The sequence below is a fragment of the Periplaneta americana genome, chromosome 5, assembly GCF_040183065.1.
Source record: "Periplaneta americana isolate PAMFEO1 chromosome 5, P.americana_PAMFEO1_priV1, whole genome shotgun sequence".
Taxonomy (NCBI): Eukaryota; Metazoa; Arthropoda; class Insecta; order Blattodea; family Blattidae; genus Periplaneta; species Periplaneta americana.
Window position 1 is genome coordinate 57,845,212 of NC_091121.1, and position 18,951 is coordinate 57,864,162.

Below are 18,951 nucleotides of genomic sequence, written 5' to 3' on the forward strand. Positions count from 1 at the left end.
GATGGCCTTGGTACATGCTTTTGTCTTGATAAAGATACTTGTGTACATGTTTGAAGAGTGTTTTTGTTGTGATTTCTGTAATACGTTGCAATTACGATAATAATATTCTAAAAGACTTCCAATTTTGTACTTGTTTTGTAACTAATTTGTGAATAGTGGTATTATAAATAAAATTAAATTAATTTGAAAACTTGATTTTAAAAAAAATCATGTTCAAAAGCATCATTATATCAATTAATATAAAATTAGAGTAACGAATTTCAAAATAAATGCATCAAAATGGGATATCTTAAATTTAATTTTCTTACAAAACAAATATTTGGACACTATGATTTGAATGAACATGGTAGGCATGTTTACTATAGTCGTCTTCATCAATTAGATGCATTCCCGCATTTGTACCAGCATTGTATGAGATGTAGGAAATTTTTGCTGTTTTCTTGAAATTTACTTTTTATGACATAGCCCATTTTGATCTCGGGCGCCTCAAATATCCTCGTACTTGATACTGTGACGTTAAATAATCAACTAAACAAATATTACTCATATTAAAGTCATTTATGATTTTAGAGTGTATGTAATAAATGAAAATAAATATTGCAAATAAAGCAACATAAAAAGTATTATTTTCCCTTCATACAATTTTCTGCCTAAAAATTAATGTTAACAAAACACCAATTTCCAAGAAACTCTTCGGAAACAAGGTCCCACTGTCAGTTTTGTATTCAAGACTCTTCCAATGTCTCTGCTTTCATCTACAATTCTACCTTGCCTCATTTTTCCTACAATTGGTTAATTTCCTCATTAGATAATGGGTCGTCATCGTTCTATTCTTCATGGTAAATCAGATAACTTTCACACGGATCGAAGTTTATGTTAGGGTTAATTCCTTGACCGCAGACAACTTTCCGATATGTCGGGTTTAGGTAGACAGTGGAATAACAACTTTGCTTGTGTTCTATTACAGCTTCATATTTCAAAGTCTGCGCACGCTTAGACAAAAATTTTGGAGAATGTGTAATGAAAAGTAGCAGAGAAGCAATTCCGAACCTCGTCAAAGGTAAGTAAACTACAAATCATACGTCATACACTAACAAATCACAAGACGTAGGCCTGAAGTCATTATTCGCCTTCTTGGTCCATGTACAGTACAAGGTAATTCAAGAATATAGTGCTACACGCTAGGAACTGATTTAACCAATACTTTGTGCAAAGTTACTTACAAGCAATGTGACTTATTTACAGTACGGTATAATTCTAAACGATGGAGCGAGGGTCAAAAGAATCTGTGTTACGGAAGCAGGAACCGTGATTCTTTCCAAAAATATTCAATCCTTATACTAATTATAAAACTGTAACCTAAATTTTTCTGCTAATTTCCGCTTTTACAAAAGTAATTGGTGTTACTATGTATAATGAATTATCTCCCACCTAAGATCGCAATTTTTAAATTCCTGTTTATATGTCTGTATGTTTGTAACCTCTTCACGCGATAATGGCTGAACCTTTTTCTACGAAAATCAATATGTAAAATAAGTTGGGTACCACTTAGATTTCAGGCTATAGAGCATTCAAATGCCTCTGATTCAGGTTCTAGCTCATATGTACGCTATATCTATTGTCAAGCAGTACATCCCACTTGTTAATATATGTCAGAGGTGGAACAATTATTTGTATGCATATGAAGTCTGATTAGTGTAATCGGCGATGTATGCAATAAAGGTGGAAAAAAACATGCCATCCTACCTAACTCAATCCTGGCCTAGTTGCCTAATTGAGGTTCAGACCTGCCTTCGCACAATTGACTTAACAACAACACAGCATTCAAAATACTATTTTTAATAGAGAAAATATAAGAGTGACTCAAGTAAATAAAACGAGATATCTCGATTATTATTTACTTTTTAGGATAATGTTACATAACAAAGGTTGATTAGAAAAATATTTGCGACAACTTTTATTCTAAGACAAATTATTGAATGACCGTTATTTAACGAAATATATACGAGTATGAGTTCTAAAATAACAATGCGTTTTATATCCTTGCCGCATCAGTCAGGTTGATACAATCGAACGAAAACTGACTCTGCGATTATTCAATTAATTAATTCAAAAAAACAAATCATTTATGTTAGAGGAATTAATTTGACACAAGAAAATATTATATATATATACATATATATATATATATATATATATATATATATATATATATACTTATGACACTGGGGACGAAATCAAACGCAGATTAAAGATCAGAAATGCCTGTTATTATTCGGTTGAGAAGCTTCAGTCATCCAGCCTGCTCTAAAAAAAACTGAAAGTTAGAATTTATTGCCGGTTGTTCTGTGTGGCTGTGAAACTTGGACTCTCACTTTGAGAGAGGAACAGAGGTTAAGGACGTTTGAGAATGAAATGCTTAGAAAATATATGGGAAAAGTGGGATGAAGTTACAGGACAATGGAGCACGTTACACAACGCAGAACTTTACGCATTGTATTCTTCACCTGACATAATTAAGAACATTAAATCCACACGTTTGAGATGGACAAGGCATGTAGCACCAATGGGCGAATCCACAAATGAATATAGAGTGTCAGTTGCAAGGCCGGAGGGAAAAACACCCTTTCGGAAAACCTTAGGTTGAGAGGATAATGTTAAAATGGATTTGAGGAAAGTGGGGTATGATGGTAGAGACTGGATTAATTTTGATCAGGATAGGACCGATGGCGGGCTTACGTCAGGACTGTAATGAACTTACGGGTTCTCTAAAAGCCATAACTATTAAGTATTAGGTATATAACACACCTTCCACTTAATAACTTTACGGTGCTCTAATCTCATGACTTGGCTATCTAACTGTAACTGTTGTATATCTGCTGTCCATAACACGTCTATTTTAATCTCATTTTCTTCTGTACTTGACGTTGCATCTTATTCGACTACGAATTCTTCGCAGAATAGTTTAAGTAACAATTCGTCCAGTTACAAATGTGTTCTTATAGTTATCTGTTAGTGACCAAATTGTGCAGTGGAAATAATTCAGCATGAAATGATATGTCATACTGACCTACTGTAGATTACATTGATTGTGAAGCTTACAAATGTCTTTCTCTGAATTCTAGTCTACATAAACATTTCACAATAACCTAATTTTATATTTTAAACACGTTCAGTTTAGTCCCTCTTTGTAGAGTAACGGTGGTATGCTTCTTAGCGAAACGAGCTCTCGTTCTATTATTTTCTCTTCATAGACAGAGCCAGATAACCTAGTCACAGTCTAGTATATACAGCCACGAAGCTTAATACTTATTAATTATGAAAACGTAAACAGTTGAAATATGTATCCATCGATAGTTGCTCACCACCAGGATCGCTACTATCGCTTCATCACAGACTCTTTCCCTAGGAGACCATAAAGCCATAAAATGTATTGTATTTTCTATATCGTGTTCTTTTGAAAAAATTAACACCTTCCTTCCACTATTTAAATATGAAATACATAAGGTTTATATATTATTTTCATAAAATATATATTCTATTCTATAAACTCACCTTCCTGGATTTTTCGGAAGGATAACTCTAACCTATTTTTCTTATAATTTATAGTACTAAAACGTCTCCTTGTCCCATTTTATTATTCAAATTATTGTATTTTAGCCATTTACAGTTATTACAACCGATAACGAACTTTTCACAAAAATGCGAAATACGCCACAGTCAATGCGTTTTCGATCTAGCCCTTCGGGTTTTCTATTTCAGTGTATGGAGCTCAGTAAACTATTATAACTTTATTGCTTATCATTGCTAAGCTTTATTTAGTGTAATGTGTTATAAGTTCCGTTTACTTCTTGTTGCATAATATGTTGCAGAAATGACAAAACTGTGTTATTTTAATGTGAAGAGAATTTTACATGTTAACATAATCTGTTCGCGTCAACATTTCAAGTTTAGAATGAAAGCTATTTTGAGGTTTAATAAACAAGAATTTATATTGGGATTTCAATTTAGCACATCTACCTTCCTTAATTTTAGACAAAACCTTTACCATACCACTCCTATGAAATTAGTGTACCTACAATTTGTGTTAGGTACTTCATCTCTTAAGTAGTAGATAAATACAATAATTCAGTACTCAATTTTAGTATTAAAATACAGACAAATTGAATGTCCGGGGCATCATACATGCCATTATGCTTAATTATAATGTGTGATTGCAAATTTAGGAATATAAGTTAAATATAGTAAACATTCCCTATAATTTTCATATGAATGACAAGGCGTTGGAGATCACTAAATTTAGACAGAAAGGGGAAGCTGGTACAGTAAACATATCAACATATCTAAATATCCGTGCGGTGGAAGTGAAAATTAATGACTCGTGCATAAATGAATGTACAAGAATTTCGCAATATTTAATCGAAATAAAGGCAGGTATTACACATACGAACAACGTAATTTTCACAACATAAATAATATTACATCTTAACTCGCAAGTAAATTATGTCTGAAGTGTCTCATAATCTTTGTTTTAAATGTTATTAATGGAATTACACTACATTTTAGAGAAACATATGTTACTGTTTATGCATTCCAACTAATTTATATGTTTTTTTTTTAACACGTTTATTTGTCACGTACAATTTTTACATGATATATGACATGAGTTATATAACACTATTTATACTACAATACCTGAGATCTTGTGACACATTAATGACATAATAAACATTATTTTATGACATTACGCAAAAGAACAATTTGAAGTTTGTACTACGTTAAAATCTGCCAAACTATGACATTTATTTTGGCATTATATGAACATATGAAACAAAATACTGTAATGCTAAAATATATTCGATCTTAAATCATTTTTGAAGGCTTCCATCACTATTTACAAAATAACTTTTGGAAACTACACCTACAGTTAATATGGTAGCAATTTAAAAGATATATGTATATACATAGGCCTATATATTAACAGAGTACAATTAGTTACGTAAATTATTCACATAATCGCCGTATCTTTTTATACCAATTACTGAATTTTATTTTCATATATTGAGAATGTTTTTCTTATTTTCAATTATTAACAAATTGTTACGTCCTTTTCTTCTCAGTTTCCTTTCAGCTTCCATTAGTAACTTTTGTAGTCCAGCTATCGTTGGATTGTTGTCACTGATCATGTAGTGTAAGTATCCCATAATTATCCATGTTAATGCGAATTTATTGCTGTGGGTGGGCATTTCCAGTTGAAGTACCATCCTTCGAACGTCGTTCGGGTTGTCCGTGTGAGAGGCATTTATTAGTTTTCGACACAACCAAGACCATACTACAGGTCGGCATGTTGTTAATCGATGGTGAAGAGTATCAAAACTGCCACAGTGTTGACATAGAGGTGAGTGCGTGATGTTATGGTGGTACTTTTTTGCTTCTGTGGGAACAATATCATTTACTACTTTATATGCACTTGTTTTCCAATCCGTTGAAATATTTGGTAGTGTGAAGATTTTCCATATTCTTTTCCACTTCATATTCGGGTATTTGGTCATAATGGAGGGAACGGTTTCTTTAACAGCTAATAATGACGTATATATTTCCTTTGTGGTCATAGACTCAGGATCGTTGAGAAGCCGCTCTGGTATTTTATTCAGGCACATTTTTATCCTTCGGAATATGGGATGTTGCAAAGTAAAACCTATTAATTCAGATGTAATAGAATTTTTATATTTATTTTTCCTTTGCAGTAGTGTTTTAATGAGTAGAGCTTTGCTTTTATTATTAACTGCAATCAGAACGCATCCACCTTGTTCTGTCCGTTTCCACAGTTGAGATTTAGCAATTTTATAAATATGTCCTGTCCACAGGTAATAAGTAATTCCCAATTCCATGCGTTGAGCTACATCTTCTGGCAGAGGTATTATTTGTGCGATGTACCAAACTTTAGATAGTATAAATAAATTTATGTTCCATATTTTTTGTATCAGGTTTAAGTTCCTAGTGAGCTGTTTCGAGAACATGTAACGGATTGTGTTTAAAATTGGATTCCAATTTAGTTCTATCATCTTCTTTATATCTGTGTGTATGAACATGCCAAGTATTTTAACAAACTCTTTAATTGGTATATTTGCCATAGTTAGAGATGGTGGCCAATGTCCCAAGGGTAGCAAGTTTGACTTCCTGAAATTTATGTTAGCAGTAGATGCCATTGCATAACGGTGTAGGACCTGATGAAGAACGGGAAGTTGCTGCTCCTTTCTTAACAAAATAACCATATCATCCGCGTAAGCCAATGTTGTGAACAATATATTATTACAATTCTCGGCATGAAGATTATGGTGAATCATTCTAATTAATGGTTCTGTACAGATGGTATAAAGTAACATTGACAAGGGACAGCCTTGTCTGATTCCACTTGCCAGTCTGATTGGTTTTGTAAAAAATCCATTCACTTGTATGCGGGAGTGTGCATTCGAGTACATAAGACGAATGACATTGATAATCATTTCCGGAATGTTCATCCTTTTCATGGTTTTAAATAGATATTGGTGATTGATATTGTCAAATGCTTTTTGGAAGTCTAACGAAAGTAGTCCAGCCGATTCATGTCTATTGGTATCAAAATAAAATACTGTATCTCGTAATGCTTCCAGGTTGTCAGTTATTTTCCGTCCCGGTATTCCACATGTTTGTTCTTCCCCTATAAGCTCCTTTAAGTGAAATCTGATTCTATTTGCTATAACTTTGGCAAATAGCTTGCAATCTGTATTCAATAGGGTTATAGGTCTATAATCTTGTATAGTCTGTGCTTGTGACAGTTTAGGAATTAGAATGATAATACCTTCATCGAATCCCATCGGTTGTCCTGTCGTATGTAAAAGTTCATTGAAAAGTTTGGTTAGCGGTTCTTTAATAATGTTCCAGTATATTTTATAAAAATTATACCCAATACCGTCAGGTCCTGGTGCTGATTTTGAACTGGCAGTCTTGAGTGCTAATAGTATTTCTTCAGAGGTTACTGGTTGTGTAAGGGACGATGCTTCTTCATCAGAGAGAGAAGATGTTACATAGTCCAGTATTTTATCTTGCTCATCAATGTTAACCTGTTTAGTTGCAAACAATTGCGTGAAATGTATTTCTGCCTGGTGCATTACATCTTTGGTCGAGGTGATTAACCCATTATCTCCACTTGTTAGTGAGTGTATATATTTGTTTGACCCTTTCGACTTTTCAGATGCTAAATGATATAATGATCCACGTTCATCATCTGCAACTGATGTAGTGCGTGATCGAATTTTAATGCCATCCATAATGTATTCTTGTATTTGCACAATTTTTGTTTTAATGTTTTTAATTTCCGCATCCACATCCTGACCAGCACGTTGCTTCATCAGTAGTTCTTGTAATAATCGGTAATAAAATTCACTCATATTTTTCCGTTCACGAGCTTTACCAATACCAATATATTTAAAAAAGGACCTAATGGTAGGTTTATATATGGTAAGCCATTTTTGTATATTTGTTAGTGCGCGGTTGTTCGCTCGTTTGTCAGCTGCTTTCCATCTCAGCATAAACTCTTCTTTGATTTTATCATCATACAGTAAGGATTCATTTAACTTCCAATAACCTCTTCCATGTGGTGGTATGGTATTATCGACCTCCATTTTAACTAGTAGAGCATGATGATCACTGAAGACTGCTGGTTGTACTTGTGCATTAAGAATGTTATCTTTTAGCTGTTTATTCACATAAATTCTGTCAAGACGAGAAGCAGCCTGACCTCTATGAAAAGTAAATTGTACATTGTTTCCATGAACAACTTCCCAAGCATCTAAAAGTTTTAATTCATTACATAGTCTTTGTAAATTTGGAGATGGATGATATTCACCTTTCTGATCCCTTGCATTTAACACGTTATTAAAGTCGCCACCCAAAATTAAGGTATTATACTTATGCCTTAGATAAAATGGTAAGTCTTGAGCAATCATTTGTTCACGTAACACCCTGTTGTTGGAACCAGATGGTAAATACAGATTGACTATTAAAGCACCATTGTTAAGCAATAATGACGTTATTCTACCACTTTGATGTTGTTCATAAAGTTGTATTGATAATCCACTGCGGTAAATTATAGCTGTTCCTCTGTTTGCATCACCAACATTCACTATCGAATTATACTGCGGACCTATAAAATTGAAATTCTCAATATTGACTTCCTGTAACAATAAGATATCAATATCATTGTTATAGAGAAACTGCTTTAACAACTGTTGTTTTGGTTGACTTCTTAGGCAGTTTATGTTTAAGGTAGCGTAATTAACTACAAACTGCATAATAATCAGGTAGATGGCACAGTTAAGTCGCAGCCACATGATTATTCTGATGCAGCTCTATTATTTGATTAGAAAAGAAATTATTTACGTAAGAGTGGAAAACCCAGTTTGGTTTCTTCACGAGGTTTAGGTTTCTCTTTTCTATATGGATGTTGTCTTGTTTTGGCAAAAGCTGATGTTTTATTTGGTACCTGTATATCTTCGTCTTGTTCCATTACTTTCGTACTTTCTTCGTCCATCATACCGTCGCTCCAGGATCGTGTCAAGGGATCTTGTTTATTTCCGTCATCTGTCACAGTGGAGTCAGTATCTGGGATTGCCGCTTCTGCTGCTTGTGTCTGCGTAGTTACTACCGCGGGAGGCTCTGGTAGAATGTTAACAGCTGTTCGTCGTAATCGTGGGTCACGCGAGTGTTTTATCTGCATAACTTCTGGTGTTGTGTTATTTGACTGTTTGTGTGTTTCCTGTACACTAGATTCGTCCTCTTGTCGTAATTTTTTGTTGCTAGGCCCTTCATTTTCCTCTCGTTGGTCAACATTACTGTTAATGTCAGTGGGCATTGGCTGAACATTCATAATAGTTTCTGTGCTTGGAATTGTATGTTTACAAGTATCACCTACCTCCGTACTGCCTTGAAGATCGCCATCCGTTGGAATATCCATATGTTGAGAAGAAACTGCCTCAGGAGCTGTTGAATCTTGTATGGAAGATGTTTGATTCTCTTTGAGTAGAACATTTTCACAATTTATGAGTGTGTGTTGCCGAACAATGTCACTTAATAGTCTATTCTTGTTATGGGGTCGGATGGGTAACGTAGTAAATTGTTGTTTACATTCTTGTTTGAAATGTCCTGGTTCACCACACCGAAAACAAACTTGTATTTGCCCCGGATAAGTTAAAGATGCTGTGTACATGCCGATTTTCAATAATGTGGGTATCGGAATTTTAATATCCATCTTTACAGCTTTCACTCCATTGTTGACCGGTAGGGGATACTGATCATTCCATTTCTCAGACCTAATATCATGAATCTGTCCATATTTACTGAGGGTATTACTAATAATTATGTTGGGTATTTCAGGTGGAAGATTGAAAATTCGCACTGTCGTACTTTGGATATCCGCCGCACTTACAACGATCTGAATTTCTTCTCCCGATTCATATTTAAACATCTTGTCTCCTTTGTGTTCATTCAACAGTTTATTATATAAAGTCACGGAAACTAATTTCAGATAAATTGCAAAATCTCTGTTATGTAACTGTATGGTATCTACTTGATCTGTATTAACACGCATTGTTTCCACTAGCCATTGATGTATTTCATACGCCGATGGTTTTTTTGCCGTAGCAGGAAATTTGATTTTTAAAGTATTGATTCTCTTATAAGATTCCATATTGCTTTTTTAATTACTGTAAATCTCAATAAACAATCACTGATGTATACCTAATTATGCAGTAAGTCACTTTCACTGTTTGTACACTATTATCTGTTCACTATACTGACTGAAGCACAAATACACTGATACTAACAGCGAGTACAGAGTTTGTTTACAAGACGTCCGACCGCTGCCACAATCAAGTCGAGACTGAAGGTTGAAACGCCGCCCTTCGTGATCGGGTTAAGCGAGTTACATGGTAGTACTCACAGCGCTCCAAGCGGCTAGCAACTATCGCGAGATTTGCAAAAAATCACCCTAAGCTTCGTGACTTTATATATTAGACTGTGACCTAGTTATGTCGGCGTGTGCAATTCGTCAAACCTCCAAGGAGACGGCATTCAATGATGTCTTATCTTAGGTGAATCAGATACAGAAACAAGGGAGGTTCAAAAACATTGAAGAAGATGGATTCTCTGATTCTGAAGTTGAAAATGAGAGTACTCACAATGTGTGTCACTTAGTGGAGAAAGCGATACAACAAATTCTGGATGAATAAGTGTAACACAACCTCCGCAGAATATCGTACTTGAAAAAATGGGACTTACCACACAGGGGAAAGTAAATTCAATGACGGAAGCAGTACAGCTGTTCCCTACACCACGCATCAGGAACCTGATAAAAGTCTAATTCAATGAATGAATACTGCGTCTTGAATGTAATGTTTCTTGAATTACAGCAAATGAATAACGTTTAAAGTCTTAATGAATGGATATAAAAATAAATCAGTATAATTTTTAAAATAAATTAACATTTTATTTCTGAACGTGACAGGTGGTATGCACGCTATCGATTATGGGTTCGTATTGCTAGGGTTAATAAATAATTCCCATTCTCCTAGCAAATTAAATTCCAGTAAAAGTTCTAAAGGATGTGACAAATTTATCTCTACCTATGAGCTCTATATTAAATAAATACGCGGAAATTTATAAAATGAGCCAATAATGATCGCTGAACTTCCTCTGATTGAGGTTCTGTCTGATATGTATATAAATACACTATCTACCAAAACGTAATTGGGCACCCAGGATTTTACGTGCTAGATGCCATGTTTCGGTGGCTACTATGCAATGGTATGCAGACAATAATGTTCACCGGTTGGACTGGCCTGCACAGAGTCCTGATCTCAATCCCATTGAGCACCTTTGAGACGAATTGGACCGGCGATTGAAGTTTCGGGGAATTCGGCCAACTTCCATTGTCCAACTGAGTGCCATATTGCAAGAGGAATGGCGACGCATTCCAGTGGATATCCTACAAAAACTAGTGGAGAACATGCCTGACGGGGTGGCTGCTGTTAGAGCAACAAGAGGTGGTACCACGAGGTTCTAAAGGGGAAAAAAACAGTGCCCAATTACTTTTTTGGCATATAGTGTATTATCAGGCAGCACATCTCACTTGACAATCTATGTCAGAGGAAGAACAATTATTTGTATACTTACGAAGTGTGACTAGTGTAATATGTAGCTATGATGCATTCAAAGGAGGGGGAGAGGAACTGGCCAGCCTACCCCATTATCTCCTGGACTAGTTGCATTATAAGTGTTGCCTTCTTGGTGCCACTTGTGAGGTTCACACCTTTCTTCGGACAGTTGATTAAAAAAAAAAACAACATCGCTGAACAAACAGGGTATACCATAATAAATTAAATTTTCGTGATCAGAGTTACCGAGATCGTTTTTCTTTATGTTACAACTTTCTTGCTCCATCAAAATACATGTCGGTTGATACAGAAATTATGTTTTTCGTTCAGCGAGAGATAGCAACGAATGTGTATTTTTTTTTTCAGGTGAAACAATATTCAACTTGCCACCACTCGACCCCTTCCAGATCAAGGAACTGAAACTGTCGCATGGGCAGGGAAGGGGACAACTGAATATGACTCTGAGAGACATCAAACTGCAAGGGTTGAAGGATGCGTACTTGCAGAACTACTCGTGAGTCACAGTGATAAATTATAACTAGGACTCGTAATCAAATCACACATATAAGGTCAATTAAACAGTGTTCATGGGTTAGATGAGAAACATATAATATATATATATATATATATATAATTTGAACTGGTAATGGAAATTACGGGAAAACGGCTGAACGGATTTTAATGAGTGACCCCTCATTTTCATGCCTGGCATCCAAAGTTTTTCGGAAAAGTAGTAGTTTTCAGTGAAATGTCAATTTTCCTACATAATTTTCCTATTTTCCAAAATCCATCTGTTGTCAGTTTTGAGAACTAATTTTATTCAATCACGGCCGACTTGATCGAATTTCAGAACAAAACACACACTACAATAAACAATAGGCTATTACACGAAGGCCATGACCTGCAGGATTGCCGACATATTTAGAACTCAATTCAATTTGTTATTAAAAACTGATTTTGCAGTGTATAATTTTCTGAGTACAGCTGTGTATTGGATATTCAAATCTACGAAACTTGAGGTGGTTTGATGACATTATTACCGTTATAAATCAAATATTATTATAGTCCATATCATGATGTGACTATGTTTCATTAATTACACATATTAATGCTATATTGATGATATGAAAGTGAAACGTTTTGAGGTTATGTAAATAAATGTAGAGAATATCTTAATTTAGATCTTCATTTCTATAATTTACTGAGTGTCTGCTATATATAACTACAAAACTTAAGTAAGATAATTATATTGTTATTAAAAATCAAATATTTTTATATTTATTAAACCAGTGGGGTTGGGTCTTTTTCATATACTTAATGGCGGTGTAGTGTAGACATTAATATGTGTCATTGTCTTCAGTATTGGCTCGAGAGAGCACAAAAATTACAGTTCCTAAGGAAAGATCAAAAAGCATTACTTACTGATAAAATAAGAGGCCTAGAAAATTTTGTAGTCTCCGGATCATTTCAGCAAGATCTCTTAGTAGGATAAAATGATTTTACGCTCTACATTTCAAGTTCTACATGCAGAAGCTATACGAAAATGCTATTGTTCGAAACCTTAGCAAACCTGACATTTTTTTAACTTTAGCCTACAATCCACAATGACCTGAAATAGCTACTGCTATCGTCCTGACATTGATACTTGGGTTTTCGCGTTGAAACTCAAAAACTGAAGTTGGATAGATTCAAGAAAAAGTATTTGGCCTAAAGAAATCCATTCAGAGGGAGTAGGGTAAACTGTATAGTGATTGACCACTTAAGCTAATGAATAATAAAACAATGAAATAGCGGAAAACAGTGATAACTTATTGAGAGAATTTTAAAGGCATTGGGTCAAGTGAAGATTCAGAAACAAATCAAAATCAATAAACAAAAGAAAAAAGAAAATTTTAATGCAAAGATAAATTAAATAAACACAACAAGTCCACTTTTACAGTTATTGACCGTCTACTGCACAGTTATTGACCACACGCTTATTAGTGATTGACCGTCTACTGCACAGTTATTGACCACACGCTTATTAGTGATTGACCGTCTACTGCACAGTTATTGAACACTCATTTATTAGTGATTGAACAACACATTTTCACAATTTTCACTTTTTTCTTGTCAGTTTCGTTTCTCTTCTTCTGATCTTTCTCATTAAGAACTATTCGCCACCGGCGTAGCTCTGTCGGCAAAGGTGTTTGCCTGCCGATCCGAAGTTTCGTTCGGGCGCGGGCTGATTACCTGGTTGGGCTTTTCCGAGGTTTTGCCCAACCGTAAGGCAAATTTCAGGTAATCTATGACGAATCCTCGGCCTCATCTCGCCAAATACCATCTCGCTATCATCAATCCCATCGACGCTAAATAACCTCGTAGTTGATACAGTGTCGTTAAATAACCAAGTTAAAAAATTAAGAAAAGAACTCTTCTCGCTGCCTTTTCTTTCATTTCTTATTCGCTTCCTTTCTTCTCTTGCCTCTTCTTCCATTTTTCTCTTTTGTGCCTTATCAGAAGCAAGTGTGTGTCATTTCTCTGATGTTATTACAAATGGCTTCACCCAGCACTGGACGAGGACCAAAGAACACTTTTCCTTCAACGGGATATTTGTTTCTGGACGCTAAGGTTGCTTTTAGGAAACCAAACTTCTTGGCAGCTTCATTTAAATCAAATCCACTGCGGACAGGTTCTGTAGAGTTTCGTAAAAGCTTCCCCTGTATAATGCACTTTACCTGGCTTAGGCATTATAATATAGTATCAGTCCTGTAAAAATCCCCATCATTTAACCGATAACATATATAGAATTGGAGCAAATTGGTCATTATTCTAACAAATAATTTATGAACGACCAATCACTGTAGTTTGCGGACACACACTTTATAGTCATTGACCACGGGGCATTTTTATGTCACATAAAAACTTTAACAATATAATATTCTGTGGACGGAAACCTTATACCTTTTCTCACACTGTGAGTGTAAAAATGAGCACCAGAATTTATGTATTCTTTGCAGAATAAATAAATGATTGTGTGCATTATTCTTAGCAATTTCTCTAGTTACTTACACTTGTCTACGTTCAGTTGCATTTCCAATCGATTTCAGTCCTCTCAGACAACAGACACTAACTCAGTGGGATGAACAGCGACAACTAACCACAAATAGGGGTTGTTACTAGAGGTATATGCAGCAAAAAGTGAAATCACGATCGTGGTTTATTCACAATATACTTGAAAAAAGGAACCGGTCAATCACCGTATACTGGTCAATAACTACCTAGTTTACCCTATGTTTCATTATTATGGAAGCAAATAACTATGAAAAAGACAAGTATTCTTCATTGAAAATAAATCTGAAAAATTTTTATTTGAACGTCTAACGAACTTATTTTGCAGCAGCATTTGCTGCACAAGCCACTAGTATATATATATATATATATATATATATATATATATATATATATATATATACATATATATATATATATCACAGTTGTATGAACACTTTTAAGAATAATATAAATTATTAAAATTAATAAAATTTAGACACGTTTCGGAGACTGGCTCTCCATCTTCAGTGACTCTACCACGACGGCTGGTTCAGGTGATCGACCGCGATGTAGCGTGGCTTAAAGGAGTCTCCTTAAAAGTGTTCATACAACTGTGATATATATATATATATATATATATATATATATATATATATATACTGTATGTTTCTCATCTAACCCTTGAACACTGTTTAATTGACCTTATATGTGTGATTTGAATATGGAAACTAGTGAAGAAGAAAAACTGGTCAATCTTTACTACGACGTGCGTCTTAAAATAGAACTTTTAAATAAATAAGTCTGGCTCAATAAAACATGCCTAAGGGAAGTTAACTTTAAGCCACGCTACATCGCGGTCGATCACCTGAACCAGCCGTCGTGGTAGAATCACTGAGGATGGAGAGGCAGTCTCCCAAACATGTCTGAATTTTATTAATTTTAATAATTTATTTTATTCTTAAAAAAGTTCATACAACTGTGATATATATATATATATATATATATATATATATATATATATATATATATATTGTATGTTTCTCATAGGACTCGTAAGTTCATATATTAAAAGATAATAGATATGAATGCAAATATGCGCTTACAAAGTGCAAATTATGCCAACAAATGTGCATTAATAAATGAAAAGACATTAATTTCCGTAACAGTATAAATACTAATGAATTTAAACTTACATTATTCTTTCGAGCTTGAAGCAGAGGTGTTCAGAAGACTCAAATCACCTAAAGAATTCACAGCCAACACGTGTCTAAGATATTTAATTGAGAAACTGTGTTTGTTGTCCCCAAAACCATATGTTTATATAGTCACACATCTTTTTCTGTCATGTACGATTATTGGGGTGTATTTAAATCATATTACTTGGACATATTTATACAACAAGAGACCAACCAGCAAAATCACTTTTTAGACATATTTAGCTGGACTTGAATAGAAACTCATAGTATTTTTTTTTTTTCAAATTTAACTGACTCTCAGCATGGAAGAAAATTACATGAATACCAAACAGGAATTCATTTACCATTATAATAAATAGGAATGTAAATTTAGAAATAACGAAATGTGTCTGTCCATTCTCGCTTAATAAAAAACACAGGAAAAGCAAGTGAGCAAGAACTAAAATTTAGGGCTGACAGTGAAAATAGAAAACCATGTGTTCAGGTATTATTTTAAGGTAGTTTCAATTATTTGGCTTCAGATGACACTAAAATCTCATTTCCACCAAATTCAATGGAATTATGTAACAACGTAACAAAGAGCAATTTTGGTTTTCAGGGTTTTGTAGTGAAATATTTCTTAAGCTGCGACAAAGTTTTGCAATCTCGCTTCGTATGAAGGGAAAACGTGTTGCATGCCCTTCATTAATTATTTCCCTTATCACAGACCATCCCCTCCATTTGTAAACCGAAACAAAATTAAAACGTTCAAAACCAACACAACTGTAATTTCATTCCCGAAACTCGGTAATGTACTGTACCATATCAGACAAAAAAAAAATGACTGGATCCCATATGATGTCCCCCTTCAAAAGACTTCACTGATTTCGTGAGTGCTTAGGCTTACCAGTGAAAAAAGTGGTTCCATTTTTTTTGGTAGTGTTTCAATTTACACATTTGCCTCGAACCCCTTGTCTAGGGGTAACGAGGCTGTGCAGTAAAAGAGAAGTTGCGAGTTCTAGTATCATACCTGTTTTTCTTTTCTTTATTCTTTGTTCTGTTTTCTGTCTGTTTATACAACGTGTTACATATTATGATTTACAACAATATGCAGTAGGCCAAATCATATGCAACATAAATGTCTTCTATCTTAATAGATATCAATAGGGCAGATTTTTCCTCGTGTGCACCAAATAATGTCCGAAGCTCGACTTAACACAAATTCACGCTACATTAAATAGGCATTTTATTGTCTAATAGGCTAAACTATATGCCGCTGTATTTCTTGTATAAAACACATAGCCTAGCACTGAAATGCTGAAAGATCTCTTTTATTCCAATGTAGCACAATCTTCTGTCGTCTATTGGCTCGAATTTAGTGACTGCGCTCATTCTTTGAAGCCAGTCCTTGAAATGACGCCTTAGGCAACAAATTCCACAATTTGGGACATCTGGCCGAAATCTACGGCTGACCACTACGATCCAGAATACAAAGCAGAGGTTAAATGAAAAATACAATATGATTGCGGAGAGATTACGGAACAATGATAAATTTAAAAATAAAGTACAATTTGATTTCGGAGAAACATGAGATGAAAATACATTGAAGAGTAATGAAATGCAGTGAAAAAAAAAATTACACAGTATTATACAAGTGACTGTGTAAAATGCATAATGAATCTCTCAATACCTTTAGACAAATTCTGTTAATGTACTCATTAGAAAATTTAAGAGAAAGAGAATGGTTTTGGTTAATTTAAATGAAGTTCCCCTAGCGCCAAAAAGAAGTCCTTTCAATTCCCATGTATAGCACATTTCATTGCTCCTCTTTTCTATAAATAATCAAAATACAGCATTATCTGCACATGGTTGAACCTTCAATTTTTATGAGATTAACACTTCTCATGTTTCCATTCCTTGTTTGAATTTTTGTCTCTGGACCTTACTGATGAACTTAACACTCATTCATTGCCAAAAGTATTTAAAGACAATTTAGATTTTTCGTCCGATAGGTACTTTGTTGAAAATTATTGACATAACACAACTCGAGATCGTCTTTGTGATGCTGTTAACATTCGAAGCAATCATCCTGCAGTTAATCCTTTCATTGCTAATTCTTTTGTTAATATCGTAGCCTTATTATGAAGGGTATGGTATCAGAAGCTCGATTCCTTTACTATATCCCTAATGCATTAATCACGCACTTAATTGATGATTTCATCAGTTGTGAGAACTACGAGGAGACATTTACAAGATGTTTTCCTATGTTTAAATTCAAGATATCACCGCTTTACTATGTCATAACCTTGTAATTAAGACACAACATATTACTCTAAGTTTATGTCGTATCACGTTGAATTTGAAAGTGAGTCTTAGGCTGCTCTTTTTTCTAGTGGTTAATTACAGCTCTCTGCTCCATCAGCTCAACTTTCACACAATTCGACGACACTCCTCATTCAAACAGGTACCATGACGCAAAGAGAAAAGGTTCAGATTCCAGCTTGTACATGTCGACAAGTGACATTTCAGACACTTGAGTGCTGTAAATTATGTATTATAGATACAGTAGAAATGGATAGATTTGGATCATAGGGATAAATAATCCTACACTCTGTTTACACTCTGTATTAAATTATGTGCAAGAGATTTCGCAGCAATGCAGACCTGTAAAGTACATTTGAAAACTGTAGGCCTACCACGTAATCACACGCTGCAAATGTATTCGTAGATTATTATATGTTAGTCACTTTCAACCTTCCAAGGATCCCACCTTCGCAGATGAAAATGCCCACAACTCGGCATTCAAACCAATTTCATTTCAGACATGATTTCAATAACGGTCGCAATACAGTCCTGCTTGCCGTGCCTCAACTGAAGCTGTTGGGTACCTACAACATATCAGGACAGATCCTTCTGCTACCAATAAGAGGGACAGGAAACATCAACATCACTCTGGGTAAGAGACTTGCACATGGAGTACATAAGACTAATCACAAATGAAGCACTGGTTTCTTCCATGGCATATATATTTATCTACATAACATTAATACATATCTTGTGTTCTGTACTCGTCGCTGATGAACAGTGACAGCGGTATAAACAGTTATTCACAAATATACCGGCAATTAGTGAGATTATTCTTCGAGGGACGAGCAATAAACTTTTCTGGGGGCTTCTTTATATTGCAAAATTAGTGTGGTATTTAACAATAAGAGTCATACGAAAAAATGATAAAATTGAACTGAATACAAAGATACAATAACAAATATTGAATTACTAAGGTGCGTCACATTACAGAAAATCGATAATCTAAAGAGATACTGCAAAAATGACTTTTTTGAAAATTAATCTTTCAATACCAGCATCTCTGATATAACAAAACTCATTAATGGCGGATACTACATTTATGTCTTTCACCCCTATGAAGCCAGTTGTACAGACCAATTTCCCGACAGAGTCATTGCTCAAGGTGCGCATTGGAGGCCGGTCTACACTACACCCGCGATAAGATGAGATGATTACGGAGAGTTGTTGGAATCCCACAGGGAAAC

At 34.7% G+C, this 18,951-nt stretch overlaps 1 protein-coding gene across 1 annotated transcript in view; it reads left to right on the forward strand.

Annotated features, from left to right (window-relative positions):
* The first annotated feature begins 987 nt into the window (after positions 1–987).
* Positions 988–18,951, forward strand: part of LOC138699668 (protein takeout-like) — a 33,696-nt gene continuing 15,732 nt past the window's right edge. The window contains exons 1-3 of the mRNA XM_069825710.1: positions 988–1,060; positions 11,559–11,706; positions 18,223–18,356. Of these exons, the coding sequence (XP_069681811.1) occupies positions 1,021–1,060; positions 11,559–11,706; positions 18,223–18,356 (322 nt within the window). The 5' untranslated portion in view covers positions 988–1,020. The remainder of the gene's footprint in view (positions 1,061–11,558; positions 11,707–18,222; positions 18,357–18,951) is intronic.